The sequence below is a fragment of the Temnothorax curvispinosus genome, unplaced genomic scaffold (assembly GCF_003070985.1).
Source record: "Temnothorax curvispinosus isolate PA1 unplaced genomic scaffold, ASM307098v1 QBEX01000224.1, whole genome shotgun sequence".
Taxonomy (NCBI): Eukaryota; Metazoa; Arthropoda; class Insecta; order Hymenoptera; family Formicidae; genus Temnothorax; species Temnothorax curvispinosus.
The window spans coordinates 17,110-43,722 of record NW_020210004.1 but is presented as its reverse complement, the minus strand read 5'-3'; the positions used below and the strand labels follow the sequence as shown (position 1 = coordinate 43,722).

The window sequence follows — 26,613 nt, the reverse complement described above, 5'->3', positions numbered from 1 at the left end:
GGGGGGGGGGGGGGGGGGGGGGGGGGGGGGGGGGGGGGGGGGAATCTAACAATAGGCGGTGGAAACGCGGCGCGCATCGATCCTCGCGATGGGCGAACCCTCAATTGCCGGGACAAATTTAGAATTAATTCCTTATCACTGCGAACGTTGAGCGAAAATTTTAAATACGCACGCGCGGTAACGAGATATAGAATTTCCGCGGCTATTTTTGCTCGCTGAAACTTACTACACGCGTGTATATACAGTCGAAGTTACGCCATAAACGTAATTGCCTAATTTCCTAAAATGTCGAGCTAGCTCTTATGCGATTGCACGACATTTCATTACCCCAAATTAGAACGATTAATGAACGCGCTAATGTCATTGAAATAACAAACTGTAACACGCGGTGTTTCAAAGGTCGGCGATGCGTAATTATTCTCGCGGGCGGAATATCGTAAAATGTAAAGGCTCCAAAACGGCGCGTGTTCAAATCGGACTCCAATTTGATATTTAAATTTTATCGAATTCGACACATGCCGGCGCCAAACTGCATCAATCGCGACACACGCGCGGGTGTTCGTGCCTGCGCGTCAAAAGCTTGGCCCGCGCAAATTTCGGCGATCGTCGGGAGAAGGTTTAATGGCGGATTCGTTGGCGGAGTAAACCGTACCTCCGCTTGAATCGGGGATTGGTATCTCGGATTTTTTTCTCACCTCGACCTACTTACCCCGTGTCCGCGCTTTAATTCGCAAGCAGCTGTGATGCATCCGTGCGTCATCAAATGAATCTACATTCGCTGGTGCGTGTATATTATACACGCGGCCACGTCAAAAGTACTCAAGTGTGAGAGAGATTTTAGCAAATCTTTCTCTTTCACACCCCTCCCCCCCCACACAGACAGAACTGATTTCATGAGGAACGACGTACGACGGTGAAAGCGGCAGGGTCGAAGAGAAACTGCTTGTACTTGTAACGCCGTTCTCGCACGCGAATCTTTTCACGAACGGCGACCCTTTCGTCGAACACACGCGCCCGTGTTTTCCATTTTCTTGCGATTTCGCACTAAGCCCCCCCCTCCTCCCCCTGCACCGTTTCTCCGGTAATGGGAATTTATTTCCAACTACGTGATAGCTCGCCCGGGGAATACGAAAATGAATGCCATGATCGTAAAATAACAAGCTGCGCCATGAACCGGGACGAACGTGCTCGTACATACGAAATTTCGGAATTTTTGCTCTCCCTCCCTCTCTCTTCCTTTCTCTCTTTCTCTCTTGCTCCCCTCTGCTTATACGAATTTACTCGTTATTTTTTCAAGTTCCATCTTTCTAGCCATGCGTGTCGATATATCTTCTTTTTTTTTAATGTTTTAACTGCCGGACGAGAGTCAATTACGAGATCGTCAGCCGGAACAAAATTCGCAAACTCATGCATGGAGCGAAATTAATATTTCATCCCACGTCATCGCCATCATCCCCCGAGATTTTATGGGAGCCTCGATAAGCGCCGATTGTTATCGGCAGTCGCATGACGCACATTTAATTTTTAATGCAATTGGAAATGTCGAATCGAATAACTCTCATTTTCGCCCCTCCCTTCTTTTGTCTCTCCGTCTCTCTTTTCACGTTTCCCCCTTTTTTCCTTTAATTTCTCTCTCTCTCTCTCTCTCTTTACGGTCACATTTTTTTTTCATCGATCCTGCGACGAAAACGCGACGCCGATACGTTAAGGGAACTTTGTAATTTCCAGCGCGAATCGTAGAACGACCATTTCGACGGGACAGACTTTTCCCAATTGCGCTCGGTGATGCAATTAAAGTCGAGTCGCAGGAAACGAGATCTATCGGTCCCCTCCGATATAATTGTTTCCATGATGCGACCGGAGCATCAATTTTTCCCGCTCCGGTTACGTCACGAGAAATAGTACTTTACGCGGATCCGTCTTCGCGAATCTTTTCGAAATAACGGTGCGTATCGAAAAGAAGCAAACTATTATATTGCTCAATCTTTTAATTCGATGATTAATGTTTAAACGATAGCCAAAGGTTCTCTTTCGTAGCTCGGATCGCTTCTCCTTACCTATTTCTTTTTCCTTCAGTCGCGTTTTTCAATCGTCGCGACTTTTTCATCAAACGCGAGAGAGAGCCAAGGCTTTTCGCGCAGCGTTTTTAATCACCGGCTCGTTTAAGGGAGGCTGGGTCGTATCTTCTTCTCACGCGAGCCCGAGTATCTTTTGAATCACTCGCCCGATGCGCTTCCGACGCGCGTAGAGGATGAAATGGATATTGGGTGCAAGGGTGAAGAGAGAGGGAGGGAGGAGCTTTTCCAGCTTTCCCTCTCGGGCTGTCGGTTTCCGTTTTTCCCTCCCGGAGATCTCCGTATGCCCCGAACAGGGAGGGCGATGTATCTCCGCGGAGAAGCATCCGAGCGTATTTTAGAAGCTACTTGCGCGAACGGACGGTCGAAGAACAAGGGGGAAGGAGAGTTCATGTTTATCAATTTCAGAGCTATATCCCAAGACGCCCGGATAGAATCGATAAAACCGCGATAAAACCTGATAAAACCTGGGGTAGATAAAACTGATACATGCATGTAGACATTGTTGTAACGCGATAAAACTGCCGGATATAGAGGTTGGTGGCCGAGGACAGTTTTTAAATAGACAGTAAACGAAATCGGAAGGAAGTGCCTGCGCCGCGCGGATATTAGGAAAAAGTTGCCGAAATTTATATTATTAATATAAGCAACATTTAGTAACAAAAATATAAAATAAATGCGAAATGAGAAATATAGACAAAAATTCAACAGGTTACTTCCTGTTTTTTGTGCGTGCCAACAACATTTTAAAAATTCAGATACAACTGCATGATATTAATTTTTTTGATCATTTATACAGCCGATAATCATGCAATCATGCAATTTTATTACAAATTTTTACATTGTTCATAAAAGGAGATTTATTGTAGAATATTTTACATTCTTCGCATATACATATTTGCAATGTGCAATTATTATAAAGATTAAATCGACATTCGTATCCTTCTCTCGTTGCAGGAATTAAACAGTCGGCACTTAGATCCCGTGGAGGTGTTTCGCGGGATACCGTACGCCGCGCCTCCGGTGGGAGATTTAAGGTTTCGACCCCCCATCTCGCCGATACCTTGGAACGGCGTCAAGCTGGCGGAGACTTTCGGCGCGGTGTGCCCGCAGAATTATCCGGACCTCGCCAATAGCACCGCCGCTCTCTTGCAGATGCCGCAAGGCAGGTATCAGCAGCTCAAGAAGATGGTCGTCTTTCTGGCGAACCAGAGCGAGGACTGCCTCTTCCTCAATCTGTACATACCCGGAAGCGGTAAGAAAAACGGCATATCTCGAATTTATTTATAATAATATTCAATCATGTTAACTGTCGAACGGAGCGTTGTTGAAATTATTTTGGACAAGTGACTGTTCATCGCGCGTGTGCGATCCACTTTCTCGTAATACTTCCGTTCTTTAGGAATTAAATTACGTGGTGTGTCTCGAAAAAGTAGATTTCTTTTTCACGAAAGAAGGGCAAGGTCGCGCGATAAATAACGTCCCAAAAGGAGCTATGCAGAATTACGTTTCTATTGTCGCTTAAAGTACCTCGGCAGTAATGTAAAGTTCCTCAGTTCTGACAGAGTAAAAGGGATAATAAGTTTTAATGAAGGTCCTTTATTCTTCGGGAAGGTAGTAAAGCTACTCCACATTGAGTTAATGAAAGTTCAACTCCTGCTACTTGAATAAATAATGTATCTTTTGTATCTTTATTATTATTTATTCAAGACGCGTAGATTATTAGGATTGCAACTCGATTATCAATTCTCGATCGATCTTTATTTCAAGAGAAACGTACACACGTATACGTATATATCTTTGCTTCGCATTTCAAATAAATTCTTAAAACGTTCTGTTGTAAGAGATTAATAACATTTAAGCGATTGAAAGCACTCGTGCGTTGTGAGCACCAGAGCGGGGAGGAGAAAGAGCTGAAATTGATTTCACGCTTAAAATTATGTATCGGCGGCAACGTCCACAGAAGAACGCAATCGACCGCGGTTAATTTTCTACGACTAAAAAAAAACAAGATTTTATGCGGCGGAAAATAACACGTTACATCGAGGGGCCGTTGTAAAGTTTCAGGGTGGTTGGCGGCCATAATTCGGCGCTCCTGAAATTCTCAACTATATTATCTATCGGAGCCGACAATTTATGCGTCCGTATAGTATTACAAGGCGCAAGTTGCTTCCTAAAGTAATTAGTCCTAAAGTAATTAGTACCTTTATACCGGGGTAGTATCAACCTGGGAGCAGCCGCCGCATGCGCTACGTCGCACGTTGGCTCGGCGCGCGCGATGAAAGATAGAGGTGAATTTGCAACGTAAAGCGGGGTCGGCCTGCGCCGTAACCTCGGTAGGGAGCTAAAAAGGAGCGCGGGAAGAAGGATTGAAAATTGCGCGAGCTACGCCGAGTAACACGAGGGAGACACGGATAAGCAGGGCACGGTGCAGAGTAAGCCACTGTAAGAAAAGGATGACTCTCAGTTGAACCCAAGAGAATTTCCGCTTTAAAGAACTCCAATTTTCGTGGCAAACCGACGAGAGCGGTGTATATCGTCGCCCTGATGCTTTCGCAGGTCCGATTTCAGGCCCGCGAATTTTGCGCGACGATTAGAGGCGCGATTAACGATCGCCGCGAGCGGCTGCTCTATATGCAATCGCGGCCGATAAGACGGTGTACGGCTGTCGATCGGCATTCAGTAATCGACAAAGACGGCGCTTTCGCAACGTTGCGAAGCGAGTATTCCCGCCCGGATCGATCGATACTAATTGGGCTAGTTTTACGGAGTTAACGGATAATCAAAGTAAGATCGCGGCGCGCGATTGAATTAGTAACTACGATGATTGCGAACTCAACGTAACTTGGCAGCGCGCGCGCGCAAAGCCGCCTCTCTCGCGGTGGTGGTTTATTAGGATGATGTCTCCCTAGACAGGTAATCCGATGTAGTATAAATCGTGCAACAGACAGACGTTAATTAGTTGCGACGCGGCGGACGGATAAACGCGCGCGCTCCCGGTTTATTAGTTACTAAGACGATTATCAATTAAACGGGGACTTTTAATCTCGAAACCCAGGCTCTGACGGAGACGTCGTGTACATTGAGGACCTTCGTCTCAGGAGGTGAGGAGATTCGTTAAACCCGAAGTACTTACAAATACGAAAACTCGAGGATTCGAGACGCGCGCAGAGATCTATAAAAAGGCCGTCGTGTAATCCTGAAGCCTTTTATTAAGGTAGTCCTTTTGCAGCACCTTAGTCAAGTAACAGTCTGTCATGAGGTAATTGAAAACAAACATATTGCAACATCCCAATAATTATAATAATATAAAATATGATTTTACACGCACGATTTAATCGTATTTAATTATTTACTAATTTAAAAAATATCACAATAGTAGTGCGGTTGTACTCGATTTAGGTTAGGTCTAAAAAAAAAATAATTAAATACGATTAAATCGTGCGTGTAAAATCATATTTTATATTATTATAATTATTAGGATGTTGCAATATGTTCGTTTTCAATTACCTCATGACAGACTGTTACTTGACTATAGGTGCTGCGAAAGGACTACCTTAAGACAAGCTTTAATTTACCTCCGCGGTGCCGGCTTTACGCGACGCTCTCGACGTAAAATTTTACGTCCGCCGTAAAAGGCGAGCGTTTGAAAAAAGGTAGGTGTCCGTTTTATCGGAGCGATTTTCCAAACCGTACCGTATCGGTTTACGACGATCCGCGTGTAACGCGCGCGGCGCGGGCGGACCCGCGTGGGATGCGCTTCGAACGAATCCTGCTATCGCGTAAACCGCTTCCGCGCCGATCGTGAGAGACGCGTTTATTTTACGCGCGCGAGAAGTCGCCGCCGCGCCGCGCAACTTCGCCTGCGTAAATAAATTCGCGGAGGCGGCGCGGGCGATCGATCGGCGCGCGAAGTTGCTCAAAGAGAAGCCACATCCTTCGCTCTTCCTCTTCGCCCTCCTTTCAGTAAATGAACAGCTTTGACGCGCGCCACGACGGTTTTTCCGCCAGAGTCGTTCTACGTGCGACGAATCGCGATATACCGTGAATGCGCCTTTCCGACGATCTCGAGAGACTGTTAAAACGTGACGAGTACCCGCGCGCAGAGAGCGAGCAGTCGGATCCTTAGCGCGGATCACGCGATGCAATTAGTCGTCTTAATTGGGCAGATGGCAAACGGCGAAAACGACTGTTTGGCTAGCGGGGACGATTTCATTTTACGTTTGTCGGGCGAACAGAGTGGAAACACATTCCGCGAGACTTGGGAGTAAATTTAATCGGAGTGAAACAATATCGCGTAACGAAGTTACAGGCGCGTGGCGCGTGTGCAAAGAAACGAGACTCTTAAAGCGATGAGAGCTCGCCAGGCGCAATCCTCCGCTTTACATTTTGCGGCTCGCTCGCGACGGGGAGGAGAAGGGTGGGATAAAGCGGGTATAAGCATAATGCTGCGTGAGCGATAATGTCGCTTGGTATTACGGGAAAGCTGGATCTGTCAATGGAAGGTTTACACGGATGAAAGAGGAGTTTATTCGCGGAAGAAAATGGAAGAGCGACCGCGCGGACGGACACAACTCCAACGGTTTGCCTGCTCTGCTTTCAGGATCTCGAGGACTGGAGGCGCCATACGCGGTGATGGTGTACGTACACGGCGAAAGTTTCGAATGGGGATCGGGTAACTTGTACGATGGATCGGTTTTGGCGAGCGCCGGCCACGTCATAGTGATCACGCTCAACTATCGTCTCGGCATCTTAGGTACGTGCCAGCCTTTAATCAACCCCGTCCCCGTATATCCCCGAAAGCATTTTCATTAAGCGAACCTCCTGACGCAACATTCCACGGTCGCGGATAAAGCAATTCCAAATAACATCCACCTTTCCGCCAAGATACTTCAATTTGTAATCTGTAATCTCCGATATCTTTATTTATTAATTAATTTGTTTATTTAAAATTTTCTTCACTTCTGAATGTGTGCGCTAACTTGTAGAAGGTTCCTTTGTTTACTGAATAATATTTAAATTGACAGTTAATAAGTTTTAAATGAATTCTTATCATTAATATTGGAAAAAGTTCCAGTGTGTATCTGGAAAACGGAAAAGTCGCGTCTATTACTCGCACTTCCTCGAAAGTAAGTTCGTATCATTAACTGCCTAGCTATACTCCCCCGAAATAGAGAGACAGCTTCGTAGAAACCATTTACATTCTTAAGTCAATATTGGCACTTCGAAGACTCACAAAATGTATCTCTGTCGTAGCGCGGCTGGGAATACGCGAAAGTCTGAAAATGTCAGTTCTATCTATTTACTTGTCAAACTGCCTTGGTTTATGACTTAATAGTGTAACGAATATTTGCACGCTTTCGTTTAATTATCGCTATATAGTCGGAGAAACGTTAAATCGAATCTTCACGCGTATCGCCCTTTTATTTCTCCGTAAACTTTTCTTTTATGAAATTCTCCAGTCGTAATCGTCAGAAATCTTCGTCTCTTAAATCGAAAATCCGCTTTCACGGCGAAACTTGCGAAATTTTATTGAACAAACGCTACCGCATCGCAAATGTTGCGTGAGAACGAGGGGAGTAAAGAAAAAAAAAAGAAGGAAATGCAATAAGGGAAGGATATCGATGCGATCCACGTGAACGTTTGAATCGCGAACGGTTTGGCGTTCTTCCAGGATTCTTGAGGACTCGTCCGTTCGCCGACCGAACGACCGGATCCGGCGGGAATCTTGCTTTAAAGGACATCGCGATGGGGCTCCGCTGGGTGCGCGAGAACATCGGCGCCTTCGGCGGCGATCCGACGCGGGTGACCCTGATGGGCCACGACACCGGAGCGGCGCTGGTTAATCTGCTGCTGCTCGCGCCTTACAGCAAAGGTAGGAGAGGAGAATCCCGAAACGCAATTAGCAATTAATCCCTCGGACTTTTTTCCGAACGCTCGCGTGCACCGCGCACGTATACGAGACGTTGCATTCCGCGGGGTCCGGTTTTAACGGTATACGTTCTTACGATTTAAGTGCCTCCCGCGGTAATTAGAGATAGGAGAGACGTGCGAGACGCAGCGCGGGAGAAACTTACGTTTACGAACGCGCGATTCGCGTATTTACTCTCTAAAAGTCGGAAAATGAAGTATCACTTAAAACGAGTGAATTTTAAGTGTTATAGCTATAATTTAGCTATATAATTTAGCAACAGTAGCGAAACCTTTTGCTCTCGCTGCAAAAAAAATGTTAGCTGTCCCTATTTTACAACTAAATTTGTTATAGAAAAGTATGTTTGTTCCGCCAATAAGTGATTAACAAGAAAAACTTTATTTTTAATCGACAACATTTGGCAATGTCGTGACAATTCGACCATTGGTTTTGGTCGGATTAATCGTCACGTTTTCAACCATGGGTTTTGGTCTCTTAATTTGTTATAGTATTATAGCCAATCTTTTTTCCGTGTTTACTCAAATTAGAATGACAACCCTCTCGTTTGGAGTGACTATCGTAATCACTCTAATACATTAGTGGCGAAACCACTCTATGAGATTTAGAGAGTAGACGACATTCGAATAAGGGTACTCACGTCTTCCGCGTCTCACTCAATTTCGACTCAATCGACGCGTATATATACTTTGCGAAGGCATATCGCGCTTGTTCCTTTCAGCGCGGCGTCAAATCCCCATTGACAGCTTAATGCCGTCATCGCGCGCCGTCAGGCTTAACAGTTCATCGGTCAATCTCGCCACCGACGTACTGTTGCGATAGAAAATAAATCAATTCGATCGCGGGGCGCGGTACGAACGCCCGGTGTGCTGAGGGCCGGTGGAAATATTTGCTTGTCGAGTAACTTGATCCAATATTTACGTAACGCCGCTAACGTATTAATAACGTTGTTGTTTACGACAAGGGAAACACAATGAAAAATGATACCGCGATACCGCCGTTTCACCCCTGGCGGAAAATGCATGCGTGAAATTCGACGTAACCGAGCGAGGAGAGGGTTGCGCGGATCGGAGGTACGATCGATTCCGCGTATCGGCGAAAATGATCTCGCCGAAAACCTATACCCGAGCGAAATAACCCAGGCGGGCAGGTTAGAAGCGAGGAAGAGACGAGGAGTAGACGCTATTCGCAGGACCTTCGGTAGATTAATCGTCCGGGGATTAGTCGGCGAGGGTCTCGTGGAGGAGACAACCGAAGGGTTGGTCCGTCCTCTCAAAAAAACATCACCGCGCGGACCGGGGTGACAAATTGCGGGACTCCATTTTATTCGATGAGGGGGGGAGAAAGCGAGACGGGAGGACTTTTCCTTTTTTTTCTCTCCTTCTTCTCCCCCCTTTTTTTTATCGTCGCCGGACAACACCGGCCGAAATTGAACGATCCTCCCGGCTTTTGTCCTTTCAGGTGCTAGGTGGCGCGGGATCCCGCGCGCGGTATGGCTACTCGGACGGCGCGAGAAAATTGCGCAATAATAAAAATGCATGGTCCTCGGGACGCGCGTCGGAGGACGCGCGCGGAAACAAAAGCGGTGACGCTAAAAGGGTCGTAAATACATCGCCGCGCGATAAATCCACGCGAACGCGATTACGGCGCGTGATATAGTTGGACGCTAATTCCGCGCCAATCAGGCAAATTATGACTAACGCCCGTTCTACCTAGTGCCTACCCATACGCCTCGCGCATAATCGACGGTCCAGATTCGTCCGATTTGGCACGCTTAAATTATCGTGCGCCCCCAGCCGCAATAGTTTATCTTCGAAAAATAGATATTTTTACACAAAATTATCCATTGCGATTTAAATCTTGACATTTTTATTTCATGCAAAATTGAACCCTTTACTTAGATGGAATTAAATCCTGAATATATTAATGAAAAATTAATCTCTGCGTAGGACACGGCCGTGAAAGGCAACATTGTCGCCTTCGCGGCAAACTCATATCTTTCGGTTCTCGAAATTGTCATCGTCGATAGGAAAAGCCGAAAGTGTAAATAGCCACTCAGACAGGCGGAACGTGCAGAAGGAACACGAAGGATAAGAGGCATGGGATGGGGGATAAAGAAGGTTTCTCTCGCTGTGGCGGTCGGCCGGAACCGCTCTCCCGTCTGGCCATTTCCCGGACCTCCGGTTGTGCCGGAAACAGCGCGCAAACAGTTTACATCTCGAGAAGGGAGCATCGCTCTTGCTTGTGCATTCCTTCCGCGCGTCGCGTCCTTCCTCTCGAGACTCGACTGCGGTCTTAGAGCGAGCGAGTGAGAGAGAGAGAGAGAGAGAGAGAGACGGACAAACCCTCAAGGAAACCGCGCTTTTCTTGGGCGTCCCGGACGCAGAGGTCAGTCGGGTTTTTTCGGCACCTTACCGCACTTTTCGCTCCTTCGATTTCGACGTCTCGGTCACCGCCGGTGGTTTCCGCGAAGACCAGGTGCGGTTCCGTACTTCTTACCGCCGTTGGTCAGAGATTGCAGAAGCGGAAGGCAGGATGCTCTTCTCTCGGAGGAGGAAATGCGCGCGGCGGTCAACGAGCGAAACGGCAACGAAGATGCATCGATCTTCAATCCGGCGCGCGAGCTAAAAGTCTTAACTTTTTTTCTCTCGTGTAATTTTCTTCTCACGCCGTTGCGAGTATTCTGGAAATATTTTTCGAGATTCTACTCGGAGACCGCGCGAGGGGCTCTGAGATGTGATTGCCAAAGAATTAAAGATTAACTCTCTTACTTTACTCGCGACAAACGACATTGGCTTCTCCGGCAGACGAATGCAGACGTCTGCAGTCTCGCTTAAATATTGCAGTTCGGGCGGTCGGTTGGTCGGGTCTGGGACGTACGGCTATGCAAAGTTAACGGACGACTGAGTGGAATGAATGGGCAAGTGTCGATGAGAGTTTTGCCGCTTGACCGCGCGGCGGGCGCTGCAAAAATATTAATAGATCCCCTTGCCGCGACACGCGGTCGCGAGGAAACTCGCGAGAGTTGCGATAAACGCGTTGTCTCGGTGATAACCGACGCCGGTTAAAGCCGTGACAAACGCCGTCACAAAGGATTCCGGATTAAGTTGCACCGAAACTGGTGTAAAAATCGATTGGGGGGTGGGGAGGGGGGGGAAGTGTTACGTTGATTTCCAACGATTTTTCGCGGTACCCACACCGGCGTGCAATCCGCTTTTTGCCGGCGCATTTTGTTGTACTCGATACGATTACGCGGAGAACGGCTAATGGCTTTGCCCGACGTTGCGTAAAAAGTTGCAAAACGATCGGTTTGGGTTTCAACGTCGATAACTAGCCCCACGTCGAAGGGTAAGTACGATTGCTTTTCCCGCCGTTAGCTGCTGTCTGCCTTCGGCGGATTTCGATGTCCGATGATAAATGAAGACCGCGCGCGCTCTCTACCTCCGACCGGCTCGGCCACCACCGCCGAGCCGAAGACATAAACGTTTCGTATTACATCGATCTCTCGTGTAATTCAGAAAGCCACTTCTTCTGGCCGTCTCAGGGGTGTTTGGGGCGCGGTTTCCCCACGCCTCCCTTTCCCAATCCCAGAGAAGACCGTCGACGTTACGTATCATCACTCGGGCAAGAGACAAGAGAAATAAGCTTCTCGTGTGGCGCGGGGAGACAGTCTCGATTTATCGTTTCCTTCCGTTGTAATTTTTTATGAGCGAAGACCCCGAGCGTGTGCAGCACGCCTTGAAATGTCTTCTCTCTTTCTCTCTCTCTCTCTCTCTCTCTCTCTCTCTCTCTCTCTCGCGCGCGCGCGCGCACCTACATATGTGTTTGTTTGCGTGTATGGATTCTTCAATCCTTGGACCAAGGCAACACCAGTTCTTCTAAGAGAAAGAGAGAGAGAGAGAGAGAGCTACTGCTTCTCTCTACTTTCCCATCTGTTCCTCCAGCAGTTTCACGGCTCTTACGGATCAGAGATACGAGCGATTGGCTTCGTGAGTAATCAAGGGGGCAACCGAGTGTGATTCCTGGCAATTGTCTGATTCGCTATATCCCGAGACATAAACGCTCGCCACGGTTATATCATGATAACTCGAGCGTCTTCGACGTTTCGGATTATATGTTTGTGCGGACGCGCGCGCGCGCGAGAGAGAGAGAGAGAGAGAGAGAGAGAGAGAGAGAGAGAGAGAGAGAGAAAGAGAGAGATGGGATTTTATTGTCCGAAAATATATTCTCGCATGAAAACGGATTGGTCGATCAAGCTCGGTAGATCAACACAGAGATCAATAAATATATGAAGTAAAAAGAAATAATCTAATAAGTTATTATAATTTTCTAAATCCTCATGCAAAATAATCTTAGTTTTTTACTTTAAATTTATTAAATGTATGTACATCGGTGTTTCAATAATTAGATATGAAATTTGTTATTAAAATTTATTGTGATTAGAAATGTAGCGGGCTCTCTCGTGTCCCGAGAAAAAGGTATACGGCGAGAAAAGCCAAGCGCCATGCAATACCACGCATAACAATAAGTCATAAAAATAGCTTCCAAACAGTGTTTCTACCTTCGCGTCTTCCGTTTCGCGCGGCGCACCCCCTTCGTTCTATTTTGCAGTTCGTTACCGACAAAAATAACCGGCGAGAGAAACGTCCCGGTGACGTTACAAAAAAAAGAACAGGTAGAAAAAGAGAGAAAGAGAGAGACCATTCCCGGATTTTCGAGATCCGCGTCGTTATTGGTCCACGTACAATTCCGCCGGATGCGGAATTGATTTCGGCGTGTTACTCTATCATCTCCACGATCGCCAAAATTGTTTTTTGATAGGCCGCTAACGCACGAAATTTCGATACAACGCTATTAAATTTATTTTCAAACTATTGAATTATTAACCGAAACAATATCTACCGTCATTTTACTCTGAACTTAGCAGGTACGTCAGCAATGTGCATCCAGCGATAAATTGTTAAAGTCTAAACTTGATTTATTCTCCGCATATTTTTAGAATTGTCGTTTTCCTCAGTAGTGAATACAGTATTTCAATAGAATTAATGGACGTTAGATTTTAATTAAGAGCAGAATTAAGTGTGTCGCACAATCCGCTCGTGAGCATGCCGGCGCAGTTTTCGCTCTTACGTGTTCAAACTTAATTCAATCAGTATAGCTGCTCCCCGGAGGTCCGTACGTGTTCATAGAATTTTCACGAGACGCACGAAGTAATTTACATGCGGAATGTCGCGGCTAAACCGTCACGAGAAGTGAAGAGGATCGTGAGAATATGCCCCGATATGGAAGTCACGCGGTCGCGAAAGTAAGTAGACGGACATTCCGTTCCGCCGAGAAGAAAATAAATTTGAGCCGCCGTATATTTTGCGCCTGCTTCCTTTCAAAGCATATAATTTGCGTGCCATCTAAATAGGATTTTTCCTGAATTGGATGAAAATTCACGCGTCTCTTCCGCGAAAAACGGACGCGACGGAAGGACAATATTTTCCTTGTCTTCCTTTTACGTGAAAGAATATTAAGCGCTTTTATCACTTCTCTAAAGAGAAAAATGTTTTCACGACAGAATATTATGACATTTAATAAATTAACGTCTGCGGATGAACATCATCCGCGATAACGTTTCCCTCTGTAAAAGGCATCGACATCGTCGATGCGTGAATATCGCATAACCCGCGCGCATGATGAACGTCCCGATTTTTTTCCCCAAACCCCAGCGAAATACCCGGGAAAAAATCCCCCGGCCAGGAACAAATACGTCTTTTTAGTCCATTATTTTTTATCCCATTTAACGAACGCTGGAAAATCAAGCCCTTTAAAAAAAAATCACCCCGCGCTTATATCTTTGAACTCTGTCCGCATATAGTGGTATTTTGTGCGCGCAAAATCCTCTCCCATCACGCGAGTCGAACGAAATCTATTTTTTGATAAAAATTAGTGACGCGTACTCATCTCTTGCGGGTCCGTCAGAAATTTGTCTAATTAAAATTTAGTGCCTTCTTGCGATAGAATTCCGAATCCCGAAGAGAGAAAGACCTCCGGCATTCGGCCGAGTAAAATCCGACAAAAATCCGAACGGGAATATCATAGATATATAACCGTGCGAGCGAACGTGCAGGCCATTGAGAAGTCTCGATTGGTCACTGCGGCGTGTGGTGTACCGCGTTCCTGAGCGACGATCAGAGCCAGCCTGCAGCCGCTCCACGCCCGGCGTTCGCCCCGGGAAAATCCATCCCCGGCGACGTAAGCCGGCCTGATTACCACCGTCACGCGCCGTTGTTTCTTGTTTGCCTTTAATCTTTCGCTTACCGCTTCGCTAACGAAAAGTATACAATTTCCGCCGACCGCGCGCGCGCACGCCTCATCATCCCACTTTTTTTCTCCCCGCGGTCTGTTTCGCAGCTCGCTGAGAGAAACCCATTATTCTCGTTATTAAGAAGCGCGAGGGGGGGGGGAGAACACCGTCAATTTGCCAGGTTTGTTCCCTTTAACCGGTCGGCGCGGCGTGGCGCGGCGCCACGACGCCGGGCGTCGCCGAGCTGATGGGCGAGGCCCGTGGTCTCGATGATCGCGCCATGATGAGAGACTGTGAAGGAGATCGAATGACTGCCGGACTGGGCCGGCAACCCCCCGATGTATCCCCGTCGAAATTTCATCGACACGACGCGACGCGACACGACGCGACACTCTCGTATCGTGGACATGACATTGTGGAGGAATTATGGTAGTTGGCCAGCGGAACGAGGCTAGTCGCGAAACCGACCGGGGGCGGGAGAAAGCGCAGAGACGGGGTGGAGGGGGGACGGGGAACCGGGTGAAATATCGCGGTTTAACGTGACAGTTTAAGGGCGTTAACCCTGGCGACGCTAATGTCGTCTGCGCGATGGAAGGCGCGGTAGCCGCCGCTGACCGCGGCTCCTCGCCCTCCACCGTAGAAACCGGCGATCCCGTATTTCTTCCGCAACATTTATTAATACGCCTTTCAAAAGTACAAGCCTGCAATAGTCGCGCTGGATCGGGTGAAAAATGGAGTAATTGTGGGCCGGGAGGGAGTTGAGATCCGCGCGGTCGTTTATTTCGACAGGCGGTAGACGCCGCGGTCGGGGTTTTTTTTTTTAGGTCGACGATAAATAACGTAGATAGTGTATCTGAATGCAATTATGCAATAAGAAACCAAGTGCCATTTTCGTAATTTTTAGCTCTGTAGTGTAAAGCGATTATGAAAGTCTACGGCAGAGTTGGGAAATAACGCGTGTTGCTTATAACGCCGTTACCATTACCGTTTTTTCTGTCTGTAACAATAACGTCGTCACATTTTTACAGTAACGGTAACGAATTCAACTGTTATTTGTATTCTTACTTTAGTTAATAGTTATCATTACTTTAATTCTTGTATTCTTACTTTAGTTATCTTTATTTAATAGATCGTGCGCACTGTTAACGTAAGATAGAGAGAGACCAGTTTAGAGTTTGAATATTGATTATTAAATAATTTAATTTTAAAGTCAAATATTATTTTAGTATCACAAAATTAATAACAAAAAAGTAACGATAACGATAGCTTTTATGAAATAACGTTCCCATCTCTAGTCTACAGTATATTACGCAAAAACGCATAATACATTAATTGTACTCAAGGAGGATTATAGTTTGGTCATTACATTTTAGATAACCTTGGCGCGGGATTTTATTTCTAATCTTTTCCGCGAAATTTGCTTTAGCGGAAAATTACAAGTTTTGAAATTAGTTTCCGCATCGCACAGAATTGCGTTCGTCTGAGATTAAGAGTGGAGAGAGAGACACACAATATTCGAGATACTTAATAAAAGATTTCTCGTGGGAGAAAAGGGTTCGTCGGCGACGCTGCTAGAGTCGCGGAGATAGGGGACATTTTGATCGAAGCGATCTCTCCCTCTGTCATGAATATCGGCGCGCATGTTGAATCGACGGGGGCAATAGTCAATCTGTGATGCGGGGAACGGCACGATGCTATCGAAGCGAGTAAATCGAATTCTTCGTGGCCTGCGTGAGAACGTGTCTCGCAGAAATAAGGGAAGAAATACAGTCGACGTCCTATTATCAGCGGCACGATACGCGGTCGACCGAAAACGACGTCGAGATGCACGTTCCGCGTCGTATCTGGTACGAGGGGGAAGGAAACCACAGTCGGGGATAATTGATCCCCAGCACTGCCAGCACACTGAGAAAAAAAATTGTTAACTAAACTCAACCAATTATTATTTTTTAAATTGAAATATTTGAGTCAAAATACCTCATGTTTTAAATTTAATACATGTCGTATTTGGTTTAAATATTTCAATTAAAAAAATAATAATCGGTCAGTTGAAAATATTTAGTCAAGTTAGCAACTTTTTTTTCTCAGTGTGCAGTCATTTCGCACGAAGTGATCGGAAAGTATAAGTGCAGACACCAGTCGATGAATTGTCTAAACAATTTCGAGCAAGACCGACGAATAACTACCGAGAATCGCATCCGCGATGGGGTGCGCTTCGAACTTGAGATTAGCTGCGGGATCCACCGACGATGGATTATCCGTATTTTCCTTCTGGCTCATCCGCGCGTCATTGGCAACGCGCCAGGGGGATGGATGGCGCGCATCGGGCGGCACTTCTTAATAATAATAGCGATAAAGCAGCCAAAAGGAGCACTCTCGGGTCATCGCGTACGCGCGCACTCGTTTCCTCCTTCCCTTCCCCCTCCCCCTCCCATTCTGAATGCGTCTCGCGGAAATGAAATCGTGGCCGTATGACGGAAGACGAGGAAGATCCTCGCTCCACTGTGTCTTCCCGCGTCGTCGCTCTCTTCCTTCGCGACTTCTTTCCGCGATTTTACGGCTCGTTGACAGCAGAGACTCCGCGTTAAACGCATCCGCGACTCTCGCCGTTTTGGAATAGCGCCGCGACTGGCGAACAGATTTAACATAATGAGTCGCGACGTTTCATCGCGCATTTCACGAATTTCAATGGAGCGATAACAATATTTCGCCGTTATATAGTATGTTTATGATATATTTACGAGGAGAGAGAGAAAGAAAAAATATCAGGGCGATTTAATAATCAACTCCGCTTTTGTTTGATCAAGAACTTTTGCCCCTTCTCTATAATAACGGAGAAAACCGCGGATAATAAACGCCAGCCGAAAATTATCCAACAGCCGATTTCTTGGCGATTTATATCAGACGAATATCACTTGCGAGAAATTAAACGTGCGCGCACGAGTGTTGAGCATGTAAAGTCATAAAATACAAATATTTGTGCCGCGCATCAACGATACGCGAATGTTTATGTTGGACACATATTGCCTAATATTTCTCCTCGCTACGGGAGGACGAGCCGCGTTGTACGCGCGAGCGCGATGTTTGCAATCGAAACAGCGATTTTCATAAAGAAACCAGTGACGTTCGATAAACGACTTTAGCGTCAGCATAAATGTTTGCCGGCGAATATGATTTTCCGGTTCGTAACCGGAATACGGCGCGCGCTGTGGAGATAGCTATCGAACGCGGCCCGATATTAACGCACCGCGCTTGAAAACGTTCCGCAGCGTTACGTCACAAAATTCAGCTTATTAAAAGCGAGATTAATTAGGTACGGCAATATCCTTTTCAATTAGCATGAATTTCCCATGGCGGCATGATTTTCCACGTTTTAAACGTTGCCGCAGGCCGTCGAAATGACGTGACGATATTAATCGCGCTGCCTAGAAAATTTCCTCCTGCACGCCGCGCCGCGATCGGATATTGAAAATTGCTCAACGTGTGTTTTCCGCCTCTAGGTAACGACTAATTCAACCTGGCAACTATGCGTTGCGTAAAGGCGGTTCTACAATACGGCACAAACGATGGCAACTGCTATAGTTAATTGAAAAGTGTTATTTCCACGTTGCGCTTGATGTCAATTGCGGTTGTTAAAAGAGAGTTGGCGAACTTTTAACTTTTTTGGCGACAGTAACTGGGCAATCAGCAATCAGAAATAACACTTTTCAACTGGCAGTTGATGTCATCGTTTGCGACGTATTGTAGAACCGGCTTGTCAGTTTTTAATCGTCCCAATAATCGAGTGTTCGGTTAATTCGTCGGATTTCGCGCGATGCCCCTCGCGCGGAAAACAATATCGCCGGTGTTGTACGCGGCAAACAGGACGGCGCGCGCGATCATATTTACGTCCGCCTCTAATTATCCATGCGAGGATAATAACCATTTGGGGTAACTCCCGTCGGGCTCATCGCTTCCGCCCGATCGGTCGGAAGCTGACGATATCCTGCCGCTATTCGCCGTACACTCGATATATACGAGTTTACGACGAGCTTAGCGCCGAGCAAAGGGATGCCTCCCGCATGCCTACGTGAGCCTATATCGCTCCTGTATACGCCAACCGTCTGTTCTTCCGCAGGATTATTTCATCGTGTGGTATTATCCAGCGGTTCGGCACTAAGCCCCTGGGCCTCGGTGCACGATCCGAACGACCTCAGGGCGAAGATCGGCGAGCAGATGGGCTGCTCGACCGAGGGCGAGGAGGACATAGCCGACTGCCTGCGTGGAGTACCGCTCAAGACCCTCATGGACGTGCAATTACCGGAAATCAGGTGAGCGTCGATGGTTCGGGGAAAACATTTATCCTTCTTGCCTCCAGATACGGATAGTTCCACATTCGGGGAGAATTAAAATAATGAAATATGTATCGTGAAATTGGGACAGATGGAATGCATCGGTACCCTCTTTTCCATCTTTTTATTTATGATAGCACGTCGATGTAATAAATAATATTATACCTTGCGATCGCCCCGTTTGTGCCACATATACATATATTGTATATATATGTATATGTATATATATGAATCCTACAATATATATATGTATATATTCGTCGCCTGAATATTGGAGCTACGCGTTTCGATGAAAAGTGGAAAATACCGGACGGTAAAAAATTCAAGAGATATGATTGATACGTTAAAAAATGACGTCTGGCCAGCGCAGCAATTACCGCGCTACAAATTTATAACGATTTCATGAGTCCACGGCCCGCGGTGAATTATGATGAACTGTCGAAACTGCGTGTAGCGACATTTGAAAATCTTGTAGCGCTATATGAATCGTCACGTCGGACGCGTTCACGTTTCCGCGGAGAGAACGCGGAAATCTAGAAAGTCTTAAATTGAATTCCGTCAACACTTATTCGCATCATCGTTCACCAGGATTAACCGTTGGGCCACGCGGGCGCGTTTGCGAGTACATGTATTTACCGCGAGGTCGAAATGAATCTGCGATACTACTAATTGAAAGGATAATCACGGGAGCGCGCGCGCACGCTGAATTATTATCGGATTACCGTCGGATCGTGGCGGGTTAATAGCCCTTCGCATTATTGATTTAATACCCTTGTTATATCAATTTAGTATCGCCTGTCGTTCGGACGAGCGAGAGGCGGCATGCGGCATCACTGACTTTCCCCCGTTCCCGTTTTGTGTCCTCCTCCAGATTCGTGCCCCGCATCGGGCCCGGCCTGCCGGTGGACCAAAACAATCCCGACCCGGGCCTGGACATGGAGCGCGCGAGCGACGCGTTCATCAAGGTGCCGCTGATCCTGGGCGTCTCCACGACCGAGTCGAATCTCGACTTCAACAACAACGACATACAGTTCGGCTTCGAGGAGGACCACCGGAATCGCATCCTGCGCACCTTCATCCGCAACGCCTACGTCTACCATCTGAACGAGATCTTCTCGGCGGTGAGGAACGAGTACACGGACTGGGATAAGCCGGTGCTGCACCCCATCATAATACGGGACTCGACCATGGAGGCGTTGAGCGATGGCCACACGGTCGCGCCGCTCATGAGAATTGCCTTCTACCACGCCAGACGGGGCGCCAAGACGTACTTTTATCACTTCAATCATCAGTCCAAGGACAGCGGCTACGTGCAGGTAAGGCACGTCGTTGTCGCTCACCAAGGAAGCTCGCGGAAGCTTCACGAGCTTCCTCGACGCGAAGAAATTTTATCATGAACCTTTTCTCGTAATCATTATGTGCTTAACTCATTAACTAGCCACACTTATTTTCGAGTCCTTAATTCGCCACACCTCCGGTCCGTGAAACTTTGTCGCATTGTCATTTTCATTCTAATTAATATATTTTTAAGCTTATAAATTATAGGAATTGGAAATACGGATTCTGAATAACATGGTTATGATAATATCTGGTCAAGAAAATTATTTCAGTTTAAACTGAACTTATTATAAGAAAAAGATTGCAACTAGAAAACCGAAACGTTCAACGGTCCACTGGACCGGAATGTGGCGAGCTAAATACCGAATTTTACAACACAGCTGTTTTTAAGTAATAGCCAACGATAAGAGATTTCCGCGGGAAATTTGCGCGACGAGGGGTAGCAAGAAATCGCGTAATTTAGCGTTGTCGATCGACAGGGATATCCGCAGTATCTCGAGGCGTCGATTTTTCTCTATCGTGAAACGATATCGTCCCGCCGCGCTAGCACACAGCTATATCGCGCGCCATACCGACAAAGACGGAAGGCAGGCGGGTGCGGGTGAGCAGAAGAGGTGGAGACGCTGCTTAAGTCTGTGAGTTAACTCCATTAACTTGACGTCCCGAAGAGAGACTAACGTTTCGCCCTCGACACCTAGTAGTCCGCCGGCACTTCCAGTTAAGGAAGCAACCCGTTCAAACCCTTCTCCCCCACCCTCGATCCTATAGGTACTGTCCTCGTAAGCTCATCCGTCTCACTCTGCGTCCCGCTCGATCTATACCCCGGGCTGGCAACCGCTGGCCATGACTTCACGATGAAGACACTGATTTAATAAAACGCCCCGGGCGACCCGCGCGCGCACCGTGTTCGCATTTTGTCCCGGGAATGACGGGGATTTGTCACGCTTGACATAATAATATCGGGGGGACAAGAAAGAAATTGTTATATCGGCCAATTTGTAAAGTCGCGCTGCCGAGCGGCGGCGCGTTAAAGTCGCGACGGGGAAACAGATTGACGTTTTCAATTTAGTGGGAAGAGGAGAGGACGCTCGTCGGGGGGCTGAAAAAAATATCTCGTACCTCGTGTTTGTAGGATATTTAAGGAAACAGATTATCTCCTCCGTTTGGCAAGTGCCGGAGGTATATATTATATTTGCGTTATTATCTTCCTGGCGTTTGGAAACGCGCGTAGAAACAACGAAAGTTAGCATTAGCCGCCGCGCGCGCGTCACGTCGGTCCCCGAAAGTTGTTTAATCCCGCTCGGGGAAGGGACGATGGAAGCGAGGATGCAAGTGGTCGTATAGTTAACAGCGCGATTTGGAGCATCAACGTTACCTTCTCCCTCCTCCCCGTCCGCGTGTGCGAAACGAGATTTAATTAAGCGCCGGGCGAAAGATTCGCTCTTTAATAAGTTCGCGTAATCGCGACTAATGAACTCCGCGTCGCTTTAAATATCACCGGCAACACAATCGAAACGTCGTCGTACGTCGTCGCCGTCGCTGTGGGTTTACCGGACGCGCGATAAAAGAAAAAAGAGAGGCGCATTAGGCGAGACAAGGACGGGAAAAAGCCGCGCGAAGAGAGGATAAGAAAGCGATATCCAAGACTACTGAAGGCAAATGCGATGAATTTATTTGAGTCGTTAATCGCGACGTTTTCCGCCTGCCACGGTCTCCTCCTCGCGCATTCTTTCCTGCGAAGCGCGTTTCGCGCGTGCTAATGGAGATCAGTGGTATAATACGCGGGTAGCATTTCACGACGGAGAATTTCGCTGTCGGATATTACGGTCGTTGTGTACAACGGGCTGGAAGTGGCATCCGCCGGCCCGCACACAATTCCTGGGCAATCGCGCATCGTCGCGTGCGGTTCTATTAATTAACTAAAATTCTAGTAATTGGCTATCAATAATTACCTAATATCCTGTTTCGGTTAATTAAATAAAACAATCGTCAATAGCCGATAATGATTTAACTATATCATGAATTACGAATTACGCGAATTGCGGGCATAGCAAATATTATAATAAACTCGCGCGCCTATCTACGTGAGAATGGCACGTGCATAGAGAAGAGGCCGGCGCGGCAGCCGCGCGGTATAATTATCGATCACGGAGAGAGCGCTCGACGATTCTCTCTCTTTCTCTGAGAGTGGGAAAATCTCGTTGCAGCGCCTGGGGAGCGTACGTGGGGAAGACATACCGTATATTTTCGGGCTGCCGCTGGTGGCAGGCGGGGCTTTCTTCCCGCGGAATTATTCCCGACAAGACCAGGGCGTTGCGGAGGCCGTGCTCACCTTCTTCACCAATTTCGCCAAGACCGGCAACCCGAACGAGCCGCACAAGATCGAGTCGGTCGACTACGGCACGCCGAAGGAGAAGACGCGATTCCGCGGTCTCACATGGGAACAATATGAGACAGGAACTCAGCAGTATCTCACGATAGGTACGTCGCGACGCTTGAGAGAGAGAGAAGAGAAGAGAAGAGGAGAGAGGAGTTTTCTCCCTCCCCCCTTCGTTATTTTTCGATAAATTTAATTTTCCATAAAGCGCGCCTTCCTCTCGTTCTCTCAGTTTCTCGTGGAACGTCGCCGCGATCTTTTTAAATTCCCTCTCAAAAAGTTCCTGCAGAAATTTGATTGTGTACAGTGGACTTTGCCCGCCGTTCTCCCTGACGTTCTCTTTGAAATTTCCTTGAAAAGTTTAATTGCGCGCGAGGGTGAAACCTTTTGAATATAATGCGAAATTATTCTTTGATAATAATTATGTAGTCTTTAATAATAATTATGTACTCTTTAATGCGTTTCGATAATTACAATTGATTCACTGTTAATAATTATTCGTGACGATACGTCGCTCATAATACTTTGCACATTTACGATTGATCAATACATAATAACTATCCTTTAGTGAACGGATATGCAGATAATTGTCGAAGGAGAACAGGCGCTTTTTACCATCAAAATTTTATTCCAGCATTGAAACCGAAGATGAAGAGCCATTATCGCGGTCATAAAATGGCCGTGTGGCTTAACTTGATACCGCAGCTCCATCGTCCCGGCGACGACGACGTTTCCATGCGACATCATCACTTCCGAGAACGAGGCGATCATTATTACGCAGGTAAGATCATAGCTCTTTCGCGGAAGAGATGACGTGAATACCACCCCTCAATTATTCCTCATTTTTCTTTTTCGTTGTATTATTCAGGACCGGTTCGGGACGAATGGTATACGCCGCTGCCGCTGACAGGCACGACTCGGACGAGCTCGTCCTCGACCACCGCCTGCAGCACGTCCACGGCGGGCGAGGACAGCCTCATCGAGGACATCACTCCGATTCTGGACGATTCCGAGGACGACGCCGAGCTGCTGCAGCGACTGGCGTCCCGTCATTACTACAGCACGACCACTGCCCTGGGGATCACCGTGGGCGTCGGCTGCATCCTCCTGGTCCTGAACATGCTGATCTTCGCCGGCATCTATTATCAGCGGGATCGCGACAAGAAACGCGCCGCAATGGACTGCAGGCCGAACGGTCAGGAGTCCCTGCCGATGACCACCAGGACGTCCATGAAACCCTCTGAGAATCCGCGACCCGCTCAAGAGCCGCCCCCGTCGTACACGACCCTCGCGAGAAGCCCCTCCGTCCAGGATCAGCAGCAGCAGCTCGCGCAGTCCCCGGACGGCCAGGACTGCGAGCAGAATAGGAAAGACCCGAGATCCGGCCACGGGACCAGCGGCAACGCCCACAAGGACGCGATCCCACCGAAACCGCCCGCCAGGACCACCAGTTCGCTCACCACTGCCGGCAGCACCAACACCATCAAGAAACGCGTGCAGATACAAGAGATATCCGTATAGCATTAGGGGTTGCCCCCGGAGGGCAACGCGCGGACGAAGAGGGTGACCTTCGTGGACGCGGAGAGGGCCACCACGGAGTCCAGATTTTGAACGATGTTCCCCCTTAATCGAATCGTTGGACAGTGCCGATTAAGCGTAACTCGAATTCAGCAGGCGAAAAAGGGCTTTGTAATAGATGTTTTACAAGTGTGCATTGCGCGTGAATTGTGGCGTCGAATAATCAATGTACGGTCGGCACGGCGTGTCCAATTATAGTTGAACGTTACTAAAAACGGCCGATTATCGCCGACTGTTACTACTTGCGGCGCGGTGCCGTGGCTAACTATAACGCGGTCGCGCTACTGAACTGTTATTACTGCCGGATTGCGCCTGACTGTTACCACTTTAAGAAAACTTTGCGACCAGTTCTTTCTACGAACTGTAAGATTGCGCGTGGTCGTTATTTCTAATAGAGTACGTGGATTGTACGTAGTTGCTACTTATAAAGAGACGAGATATTCTCTTGATGGTTTTAAAGAAAGTGATTGCTAAAGTACTTATCATAACTCGTGGCTATGTTACGTAATATATCGGGTGCTCAAAAAGTATTTTATTCAAAGGACATTATTCGCAATTGAAGATATCGATACGATATGCATCCTAGCCATTTAATTCATCGGAATAAACCCTGATTCTCTCGGAGACCGTGGCAAATAGGTGGCCTTAATTAAGTATCACTACACAACATAAAGGAAACGTATCGATGTCTTCGATGTCACAGAAAAACGGGCGCCTGACGAGGAATTATTGTGACGAAACGTATAATGAAATTCTCACTCTAAAAAGCTCCAAATCGAATTCTCTGTTAAAAAGCAATTATACGTATAAGAATACCGTGTGGCGGATCGTTACACGGTAATCGACAACGACGACGACGATCTAAGAGGATCTCGAAACGGGAATCGGAATACCAAAGCCAACGATCGCATACCATCGTCTCGACGATTGCTTTGTAAAGCATCGATTGGGAGGAAGGAAGAGGCACTCGACGCGAAGCGCGGATCAAACGGATCGGGCGCGTTCGTTATTCGCAAATGAAACGAATACGGTGTATACGAAAGCCGTCGGTACCTATCAGGTGAAGGTGCGCACTCGTCGTTTCCGCCCTTGCGACATACAGAGTTAGCCACGTTCTTCGAAACGTGTAATTCCGATCCTGCCGAGGAGAACGGCTTAATAGCGCTCGCGAAGTTTATTCGGGCGGAAAGCGTAATTCTCCAACTGCGTTACCTGTCGCACAAGTGCACAATCACGAGTGCATTCGACGGTGGAAAGCCGTGTAAGGGCTACGACCGAGCAGCGCGACGACTTTCGAGAGGGCGGACTCGACCTTCCGCTGAGTGTTCTTCTCGTAGAGAATAGTCCGACAGAGTCATAAGTATTGTACCGCCACCCGCCACGAAATCACGGCTAAAACTTCCCGTCTGATAATATACACACACACTTCCTCTCGCGTTTCTCGCCCGCGAGCCTCGAGACCTCGCAATTGGCAACGCATCTTGTATATTCTTCTCCACTTTCAAAACAATGTACGAGTACTTGACAGTATTAACATCAAGGAAAAAATTAAGCATTAAGTGTATCTATATTTTTATTTAAAATATTTGAATGTTATACTACAAGAATTAAGTCTTTTCACCTTCGTGGATAGCGGCGTAATTTTTAGTAATTACAAATTAAAGTTATTTATGTGTAACGAAGAGATGAAAATGTTGATGAACCTGCTTGATGACACTTCGATTCTATTGAGCCAAAATTTATGGAATAATATTGATATAATTCCTTCCTACTGCCTTTTTTAAAATTGAGATCATTGCCAAGGTCAAATATCTGCTCGTAAAAAAAAAAACGTAACGATAAAAGAAAAAGGAGTAATTTCTCTTAAAGTAGGACTAAAGCTATCGACTTGTATAGAACTCTCTTTCTCTCTTCCACGACCAAGTATCCTAAGACGTGATCGCGCCCGTGTTTGCAGAGATACATTTTGTCTTTGTAGAGAGTTCTTAATCCCGAATTAATATTCATGACCTGAGATCGCTGAGACCGCTAGACTCCACACAGATACCAAGTTTCGAAAGTCATCCTCGTCATTGTGTGCAACTAAATCGGTCCGCGCGAGAAAATGAGATGAGCTTCTCAGGATACAATGGAATGCGATAATTGATGATGAAATCAGGCACAGCAATATGAAAATGAAAAGCGGGACAAACATTGTAGACACGACCACTGATAGATTTTTACATGCTAAAGAAACGTTTCTATCACGTTTATATCTTGATTCTACAGATTGTAAGAAGTTTATTCTTACGTAACAATTAACAGGTAACACTTGCGAGAACTGAATTTTCCAACAATTTAACTGTTATCCTAGAAGAAGAAAAAGACCTCGAAAACTTTTTCCACCTATAGAATGAGTTTCAAAATCATTAAATATTGAGACTGTCTAAAAAAAAAAAATAAGATTCATCTAACTGATTACGTACGACTCCTCGGCACATGAAACTATACATATGTATCAATATGATTAAGAACGTAAATCTGTAATTAAATACCATGTAGCGTAATAATGCACAGACACGGTGTCGCGTAAAATCGTATTGCCGACTACGATAGTTTTTAAGTACGTACATACGTTATTACGTGTAATTTTTCAAAGTAACTGTTCGCGGACGATACGATCTTTAAGGTCTTTAACACGTTGTGATACTTGC

The 26,613-nt window shown here is 46.8% G+C and overlaps 1 protein-coding gene across 1 annotated transcript; it reads left to right on the top strand.

Moving 5' to 3' along the window:
- Positions 1-3,032: 3,032 nt before the first annotated feature.
- LOC112467291 (neuroligin-1-like) lies at positions 3,033-26,426 on the top strand (the record flags this gene model as incomplete). The annotated part of the gene is made up of 8 exons (XM_025035873.1): positions 3,033-3,330; positions 6,679-6,831; positions 7,750-7,950; positions 18,414-18,606; positions 19,499-19,943; positions 22,173-22,446; positions 22,977-23,123; positions 23,211-26,426. Coding segments are annotated over 8 exons (2,364 nt in total), but the record flags the coding sequence as incomplete, so codon positions are not given.
- Positions 26,427-26,613: the final 187 nt, after the last annotated feature.